Source organism: Sphaeramia orbicularis, unplaced genomic scaffold (genome assembly GCF_902148855.1).
Source record: "Sphaeramia orbicularis unplaced genomic scaffold, fSphaOr1.1, whole genome shotgun sequence".
Lineage (NCBI taxonomy): Eukaryota > Metazoa > Chordata > Actinopteri > Kurtiformes > Apogonidae > Sphaeramia > Sphaeramia orbicularis.
In genome coordinates this window covers 72,181-81,274 of record NW_021941698.1, presented here as the reverse complement: position 1 = coordinate 81,274, position 9,094 = coordinate 72,181, and the positions used below count along the sequence as shown (strand labels likewise).

General features: G+C 48.2%; 1 protein-coding gene across 5 annotated transcripts in view; it reads right to left on the bottom strand.

The window, feature by feature from the left end:
- Positions 1-7: 7 nt before the first annotated feature.
- Positions 8-9,094, bottom strand: part of LOC115416830 (leucine-rich repeat flightless-interacting protein 2-like) — a 32,525-nt gene continuing 23,438 nt past the window's right edge. For 3 of the 5 annotated variants that reach the window (XM_030130715.1, XM_030130716.1, XM_030130717.1), the window contains 8 exons: positions 6,088-6,258; positions 5,874-5,966; positions 5,662-5,754; positions 5,273-5,365; positions 4,857-4,995; positions 3,120-4,234; positions 587-636; positions 433-504 (listed from right to left, as the gene is read on the bottom strand). In XM_030130715.1, the coding sequence (XP_029986575.1) occupies positions 3,174-4,234; positions 4,857-4,995; positions 5,273-5,365; positions 5,662-5,754; positions 5,874-5,966; positions 6,088-6,258 (1,650 nt within the window). In that variant the 3' untranslated portion in view covers positions 433-504; positions 587-636; positions 3,120-3,173. Of the gene's footprint in view, positions 300-380; positions 505-586; positions 637-3,119; positions 4,235-4,856; positions 4,996-5,272; positions 5,366-5,661; positions 5,755-5,873; positions 5,967-6,087; positions 6,259-9,094 lie in introns of those variants that run through there. The other 2 variants (XM_030130718.1, XM_030130719.1) reach the window with 2 other exon arrangements.

Below are 9,094 nucleotides of genomic sequence, written 5' to 3'. Positions count from 1 at the left end.
CCCTACAGGACTTACGGGATCTAAAGGACCTACAGAACCTACAGGACCTAAAGGACCTACAGGGCCTACAAAACCTAAAGTACCTAAAGGACCCTCAGGACCTACAGAACCTAAAGAACCTCCAGGACCTCCAGGACCTTCAGGTATGTTTGTAGTGGATCAGGGCCTTCTTCTGGTCTTGGTCTCAGGCCCATCAGGGGTTGGAGGGTGGGTTCTTACATTCTGCTCCAGCGTGGTGACCTCCTGTTCAGATTTGACCAGTTTGAACTTCAGATCACTGATGTGTCGGTTGGCGTCTCCTGGAACAACAAGAGTCCGTTAGAACCAGAACCAGAACCTGACCACCTGCGCCCATGGAGACCAGCATGAACAGGACTGACTCTGCAGGTCCACCAGGTGACTGTCCGAGCCCCTCTCCAGGTCCGGGTCATCCCCCTCTGGATCCTGGACCACGGCGGCCCCCCTGCTCTGTCTGCCGTCCAGTTGAGTCTTTAACAGTCTCACCTACAAACAAAAGGCTGGGGTCAGTCCATTTGTTGGTCCGGTACTGGTTCCAGGTCAAGAACTGGATCACTTTAGTCCCTACCTGGTCCTGTAAACTTTGTCTTTCTTCAAACAGTTTCTTCAGCCGAAGTTCTGCAACACAAATACGATTAAATACGTTAACAATGTCGCATTTAAAACAAAAAAATGGCTGTTTTCAAATGTGGCTTTTATCACTTTGGAATGTGCATTCGCCGAAATCCCCTCGGACGTCACACTAGTTTCTTACGGCGTTTGTCGTGCTGTACTTATGCATTTTTACGGTGGCCCAGAGGTGCAACAGTCCAAAAAATTATCCACTATAACAAAAAAAAAGAGAACAGCCCAAAAAATTATCCACTATAAGAAGAAAAAGAGAACAGCACAAAAAATTATCCACTATAAGAAGAAAAAGAGAACAGCACAAAAAATTATCCACCATAAGAAGAAAAAGAGAACAGCACAAAAAAATATCTACTGTTTTTAGAATATCTTTATTTTTTAGCGCACCAACCTCCACTTCCAGTGGGTTCCTTTGTTAGCATTAGCCACATTAGCTGAAGGTCTCAAAAATTTTCAGCCTATGCGTTAATTTTTCTGGTGGACTTAATTTTAAAGTAAGAGACCTTTCAGGTAAACAGCACCCCCTTAACTGAAAAGATGGACAATGTTTTGTTTTTCTTATAGTGGATATTTTTTGTGCTGTTCTTTTTTTTCTTATAGTGGATAATTTTTTTTGTGCTGTTCTCTTTTTTTTCTTATAGTGGATAATTTTTTGTGCTGTTCTCTTTTTTTTCTTATAGTGGATAATTTTTTTTGTGCTGTTCTTTTTTTTCTTATAGTGGATAATTTTTTGTGCTGTTCTCTTTTTTTTCTTATAGTGGATAATTTTTTTGTGCTGTTCTCTTTTTTTTCTTATAGTGGATCATTTTTTGGGCTGTTCTCTTTTTTTCTTATAGTGGACAATTTTTTGTGCTGTTCTCTTTTTTTCTTATAGTGGATAATTTTTTTGTACTGTTCTCTTTTTTTTCTTATAGTGGATAATTTTTTTTGTGCTGTTCTCTTTTTTCTCTTACAGTGGATATTTTTTTTGTGCTGTTCTCTTTTTTTTCTTATAGTGGATAATTTTTTGTACTGTTCTCTTTTTTTTCTTATAGTGGATAATTTTTTGGGCTGTTCTCCTTTTTTTCTTATAGTGGATAATTTTTTGGGTTGTTGCACCTCTGGGCCACCGTACATTTTTTGACGTTCCGCGTGTTGTTTTCTAACAGATCATGTTTTTGGAACATTTTACACATTTAACGTCCTCATCGAACACTTAAAAATCTGCTTATTTCTTCAAAATAAATCAACAATACAGTAAAATAAAAATATATACAGTATAGTTGTCTGAAAAATTACTATCAGTTCTCCATGTGCTCTAAAAAGTTGAACTACGACTCAGTTTAATCTGTTTTTACGCTCAAAATACAGTTAATTTGAAAGTCACTTAGATTGACTTTGAAATTAAATACATGTCATTCTTTTTTTTTTGTGAAATAAACTTTAATAATCCACGACCAAATGAACTGTTGGATTTTTAAGCTTTTATTTTGGTAAGTCTACATTAAATAAAGCACTTAAGGGATTTTCACAGATTTGATTAAAGTAATAAACCTTTATATTAGTGGGATATTTACTGAGGCTTTAGAGTGGAACGGTCTGATTGGTCAAATATATATAAAAAAATACAAGAGTGAGAAAACAACAAAAGAGTCAAATGAGCAGAAGAAAAACATATTATTATTCTAGACATGTGACAACAGGAACCAAGGGGGAGGGGTAAGGGAGAGAGGAAAGGGGGAGGGCCCCTTGTCACATGTTCCGATGATGTCATACGTTCCGATAATGTCATATGTTCTGATGATGTCAAATGTTCTGATGATGTCATGTATTCTGATGTCAAATGATCAAATACAGGTTCTAATGGGACCAAATACAGGTTCTAAAGGGACCAAATACAGGTTCTAAAGGGACCAAATACAGGTTCTAATGAGACCAAATACAGGTTCTAATGGGATCAAATACAGGTTCTAATGGGACCAAATACAGGTTCTAATGGGACCAAATACAGGTTCTAATGGGACCAAATACAGGTTCTAATGGGATCAAATACAGGTTCTAATGGGACCAAATACAGGTTCTAATGGGACCAAATACAGGTTCTAATGAGACCAAATACAGGTTCTAATGGGACCAAATACAGGTTCTAATGGGATCAAATACAGGTTCTAATGGGACCAAATACAGGTTCTAATGGGACCAAATACAGGTTCCTTTCACATTACATTCTCTTGTATTTTTTATTTATATATCTTGGATTTTTTTTCTTTTTGCCACTTATGGGTAAGGAACCAAATATGGTAACTTCATTAACCTTGATTTTCTACATAACAATCTGAAGTCCTGTTGTGTTAAACCTGATCTTTTGTGTTCAAATACGGTCACGTTCTGGATTATCTCAGGTTCTAAACTCAACATCTGAGAAGTTCCATGGTCTTCAGTTTGGGTTCTGGTCTGGTCCAGAACCTGGACCAGTTCAGAACCACTGATGGTACCTCCTGGGGGTCACTGCTCTCACATGGTAGAACCCCCCCCGGTCTGTGGAACACCTAGCAGATCCTACAGTTTCCTCTGGGTTTCTCTCGTGTTCTCTGAAAGACTTTTTCGGTCGACGGTCGATCCTGCGGCGTCACTGCTTCTTCGTCGGCCTCTTCACAGCTGTCCGTCAAACCGCTCAGTCCCGTCCACTCCTCAGCGGTTCCGCCTTCACTGGACCAATCAGGAACAGCCGTCACCTTCATCCCACCTCTTCTGACCTTTGAACTTTGAGAGTCGGTCGATGCCTTTGGGTTCCCTGGTGGACTCCGTCTCTGGTCGGCATCTTCCCGGTGTCGGGCCGTGGTGGTCTTTCCTCTGGGGTCCCTGAACCTGGTTTGGACCCGTTCCGTGCAGTAGAAATCCACCAGGACAAAGTCTTCTACGTGTTCCGTCTCTGCACTCCGTCGCACATCAGAACCTGTCCTCGTCATCGTGAGTTTTTCGGTGGGATCTTTGGGACGTTCTTGGTTGTTCTGTGCCAAAATGTCTTTACGTCCTTCGTTTGTCGACTCCATGGAGACACCGGGAGTGGGACGTTCCGAACGGTCCAGGGTCTGCGGTGGCCGTCCACCTTCAACAGACCGCTTCAAATGTTCTCCCCGTGGTTCCTCTAAACCCGAAACCCACCGGTGAAGACATTCCGACATTTCTGGGAACCTTTCGGAGAACTCCTCCGCGAAATTCTGGTGTTGTCGAAACCGTCTGAGCAGCTCTTCCAAAAGGATCCGGTCCGTGAATGTCCTGACGAGGACGGGCGGTGAACGGTCGTCACAGTAACCATGCCCAGAGGCCCCGTCTTCAGTTCGGTCGCTTACGAGCAGACATTCAGATACAGAACCGACTCTGAACCGGTCTTCCTTTAGATCTGGTTTAAGACTTTGTGAGGGAGAGGTATCGGTTGGACTTTCGTCGTTCCTCGATGTTGGAGGTGGTTGGACGGAAAATATTTCTGCATTTTTTTCTTCGTTCCGGAACCTCTGACTGGAGGAGGACGTCCAGTTTTGTGGACAACTTCCTGTGGGGTTTTGGCGTTCTGCGTCCGTCTGAAGAACATCCTGATCTCTGACTTTTCCTGGAAGACCATGGAGAACATGTTGAAGGAGCCAGAACACACGAACAAAGGCAGAACTTAAAGGTTTTTGGGAATTAACCCGAATCGACTCCATGACAAGATGATTGAAGGCGACGATCGCAGAAGAATGAGAAGATCCGAAAAACGAGAACCTGAACAGAATGTTAAGAACTCAAAGGGTCATTAACACTAGAACCACCAAGGATCTGTTTACAAGACCCTTAAAGACCCAAACCTCCACCTTTAACCCTTAAAGACCCTTAAACATCCACCTTTAACCCTTAAAGACCCAAATATCCCCTTTTAACCCTTAAAGACCCTTAAACCTCCTCCTTAACCCTTAAAGGCCCTTAAACCTCCTCTTTTAACCTTTACAGACCCTTAACCCTCCTCCTTTAACCCTTAACCCTCCTCCTTTAACCCTTAAAAACCCTTAACCCTCCTCCTTTAACCCTTAAAAACCCTTAACCCTCCTCCCTTAACCCTTAAAAACCCTTAACCCTCCTCCTCTGGGTCCACTGGGGGTTCTGTGCTGGTGGTTCCAGTGTTTGACTCACATTCAAACACTATCAATGATTCATTGATTATTCAAACACCAGTACAGAATCACTTCCATTATTACCCATCATGCTCTGTCTGCCACCATGTGACGCCTCCTCAGCCAATCGGGATGCAGACTGTGCGCTGACATCATCCTCTGCATCGTTCTGTTCCGTTTCCCCATTGGTCGTAACGTCATCTGAGACGACGACTCCATGTTCCTGTTCAGGACGACATCAATGATCAATCACAAAAAGAATAAGGGTGAAAAGAAATAAAAATAAGATAAAGATGGAAAAAAAGGGTTAAAGATGGAAAACAAAGGATTAAAAGGAGAAAAAATAAGTTAAAGATGGAAAATCAAAGGGGTTAAAAGGGGAAAAATTAAGTTAAAGATGGAAAAATCCATGGATAATCTGCTTCCATCTCAGGCTTCTGATTGGACTGTGGTGCTGATGACATCACACCGTGCTGATGACATCACAGCGTCACCTGTACCTTCAGTAAACTTCGCAGTTGGACGACTTCACCTCGTAGACGGTCACGTTCGATCTCGACGATGTCGGAGATTTCCCTCTGACGCTCCAGTGCCTGACGAGGCAAGGGGCGGAGTCAGCAGGGGAAAAGGGGCGGAGTCAGCAGGGGGGGAAAGGGGAGGAGTCAGTGAAGAAAAGGAGAGGAGGTTAGAGAGGTTAGTGAAGATGAAGACATAAAAAAGAGGAGGAAAGGTTCAGGAAAGAGTTCAGACGAGGAGTTCCAACGGTTCTCCAAAGCAGATCCAGAATCTACAACCACCTCCTGGGATTAGTTTTAGTCCCAGTATGTTTACTTTATCAAATTAAACCTGTGTTCTGCTGGAGAACGTTTGAACATCTACAGTTTCATACCAGAATTCTGTTGTGTTTCCACTCCAGAGTTTCCTGAAGATCAGAAATCTGCTGAGAAAACGAAGAAGACTGAAGACGAAGCTGAGAAAGATCCTGTAGAGAGAGAGAAGGAAGGAAAGAAAGAAAGGCTTAAAAGAGGAAAAAAGGCTTAAAAGAGGAAAAAATAAGTTAAAGATGGAAAGAAATGCTTTCCGTGGTGTCAGTGAACTCACCGTCAGCAGCTCCTCCGTCCGTCGCAGCGTTTCCGTGGCTCCGCCCAGCTGGAACTGCAGGACGCTGTTGTTCTGCCGCTGACGCTCCAGGTCCTGAAAACAGAACCAGAACCATCATGGACGCAGAACATCAACCACAGCTGGAGAACCGTCTGTTCAGCGGTGCGTTCAGGGACCATCTCTGCGTCTGAAGGTGACCCCGCTGCCCTCTGACCTTTGACCTTTCATCGCAGGTGCGTCGCTCCTCCCACAGCAGCTCCTCCAGGTCGCTCAGCTCCTCCTTCAGCGTCTCCACCTGGTACATCAGAGTCGACTTGTCGTTATGAAGTTGAGCGTTGGACACCATCGCACGGCGGTACCGCTCCTCCAGCTCCGCCAGAGAGTCCTGATCACCAATACAGGATCAATAACAGCCATAAGATCCAGAGTCCTGATCACCAATACAGGATCAATAACAGCCATAAGATCCAGAGTCCTGATCACCAATACAGGATCAATAACAGCCATAAGATCCAGAGTCCTGATCACCAATACAGGATCAATAACAGCCATAAGATCCAGTGCTGGTGATGGGTCAGACTAAGCGCAGTTCCAAAGTCCCCATGAAAAAAAAAGAACTAAAGACCATGATGTCACCCCAGCCGGGCCCCACCCTGGAACCAGGCCCGGGGCTGGGGCTCAAAAACCAGCACCTGGTGGCCGGGCCTTTGCCCACATGGCCCACCCTCCGGTGGACTCACCACCCACTGAGGGAGCCTTAGGGGCCGGGTTCATGTGGACTGAGTGTCAGTTGATGGCAGGGGGCTGGACGACCCGATCCCCAGAGTCTGGCTCTAGGGACATGGAATGTGACTTCACTGGGGGGGAGGAGCTAGAGCTGGTGAGGGAGGTTGACAGATTCCGTCTAGATCTAGTGGGGCTCACCTCCACACAGCTGGGGCTCTGGAACCCAACCCCTCCAGAGGGGCGGGGCTCTGGAACCCAACCCCTCCAGAGGGGCGGGGCTCTGGAACCCAACCCCTCCAGAGGGGCTGGACTCTCCACTTCTCTGGCGTTGCCCTCGGTGACAGGCGGTGGGCTGGTGTGGGCGTGGTCATAGCCCCTCAGCTCAGCCGTCATGTGTTGGAGTTCACCCCGGTGAACCAGAGGGTGGTGTCCCTGCGCCTTCGGGTCGGGGACAGGTGCCTCACTGTCGTCTGGACCTATGGGCCCAACAGCAGTGCAGAGTACCAGACCTTCTTGGAGTCCCTGGGAGGGGTACTGGATGGTGCTGCGATTGGGGACTCCAGTGTTCTCCTGGGGGACTTCAATGCCCACGTGGGCAACGACAGTGAGACCTGGAGGGGGGTGATGGAGGAACGGCCCCCCCCCGATCTGAACCCCAGTGGTGTCCTGTTCTTGGACTTCTGTGCTCGTCACAGTTTATCCAGAACAAACACCAGGTTCCAACACAGGGAGGTCCAGAAGTGCACGTGGCACCAGGACACCTTAGGCCGGAGGTCCATGATCCACTTCGTCGTCGGGTCATCAGACCTCCGGTCGTGTGTTTCGGACACTCGGGTGAAGAGAGGGGCGGAGCTGCCGACTGATCCCCACCTGGTGGTGAGTTGGATCCGCTGGTGAAGGAGGAAACCGGACAGACTGGGCATGCTCAGACCTGTGAGGGTCTGTTCAACGTCTGGCAGAACCCGATGCCAGCGCGGTCTTCAACTCCCACCTCCAGCAGAGCTCCTCCCAGATCCAGGGGGAGGGTGGGGACATTGAGTCCCAGTGGACCATGTCCTCCGCCTCCATTGTCGAAGCGGCTGCTCAGAGCTGTGGTCCAGGGTCTGCGGTGCCTGCCGTGGTGGTGGACCCCGAACCCGGTGGTGGACCCCGGAAGGAAGGGATGGTGTCAACCTGAAGAAGGAGTCTGATGGAGCCTGGTTGGCTGGTGGGACTCCAGAGGAGCTGATGGGTACCGGCAGGACAGGGGTACCGCAGCCCGAGTTTGGGGAGGCCATGGAGGAGGACTATCGGTCGACCTCGAGGAAATTCTGTCAAAGCGTCCGACGCCTCAGGAGGTGAAGCAATGCACCACCAACACTGTTTACAGAGGAAGTGGGAGGAGCTGACCTCCACTGGGGGTGTGGTTGGACGGTGGAAGGAATTCTGGGAGGAGCTCCTCAATCCCACTGTCACATCTGCCATGGAGGAAGCAGAGGATGAGGTCTGAGGTGGACTGGTCCAGGTCTCAGAGGTGGACTGGTCCAGGTCTCAGAGGTGGACTGGTCCAGGTCTCAGAGGTGGACTGGTCCAGGTCCCAGGTGGTTGGACAGAGCACCGGGCTGGATGAGGTCCACCCTGAGTCCCTTCAGTCTGGATGTGAAGGACTGTCCTGGTGGACTCATCTCTGTAACATGGCGTGGCAGTCGGGGACAGTCCCTCTGGACTGGCAGACCGGGGTGGTGGTCCCCCTTTTTAAGAAGGGGGACTGGAGGATGTGCTCCACCCACAGGGGGGTCCCACTCCTCAGCCTCCAGAGGAAAGTCTATTCCAGGTACTGGAGAGGAGGATCCACCCCATAGTCCAACCTTGGACCCAGAAGGAACAATGTGGTTTTCGTCCCGGTTGCGGAACGCTGGACCAGGTCTACACACTCCATCAGGTGCTCGAGGGTTCATGGGAGTTCACCAAACCGGTCCACATGTGTTTAGTGGATTTGGAGAAGGCATTGGACTGTGTCCCTCGTGGTATCCTGTGGGGGGTGCTTCAGGAGTATGGGGTCCGGGGCCCTTTGCTAAGGCCAGTCCGGTCCTTGTATGACGGAAGCAGGAGTCTGGTTCACAGTCAGTCAGACCTGGTCCAGGTGCATGTGGGACTCCTGAGGGGCTGCCCTTTGGCCCCAGTTCTGTTCAGAATGTTTATGGACAGAATTTCTAGGTGCAGCCAGGGGCCAAAGGGGGTCCAGTTTGGGCCAGAGGGGGTCCGGTTTGGGGACCACAGGATTTCATCTCTGCTTTTTGCAGATGATGTCCTGTTGGTCTCATGGAACCTGGACCTTCAGTGGAACCTGGGGCGGTCTACAGCCAAGTGTGAAGTGAGTGGGATGAGGAGAGGGAGGAGTCTGAGGAGAGGGAGGAGTCTGGGTATCCCTGCTTAGACTGTTGCCCCCCTGACCCGGCCCCGGATAAGAGGAAGAGAACGGATGGAAGAACCAGTGACCAGAAACAACTAGAACC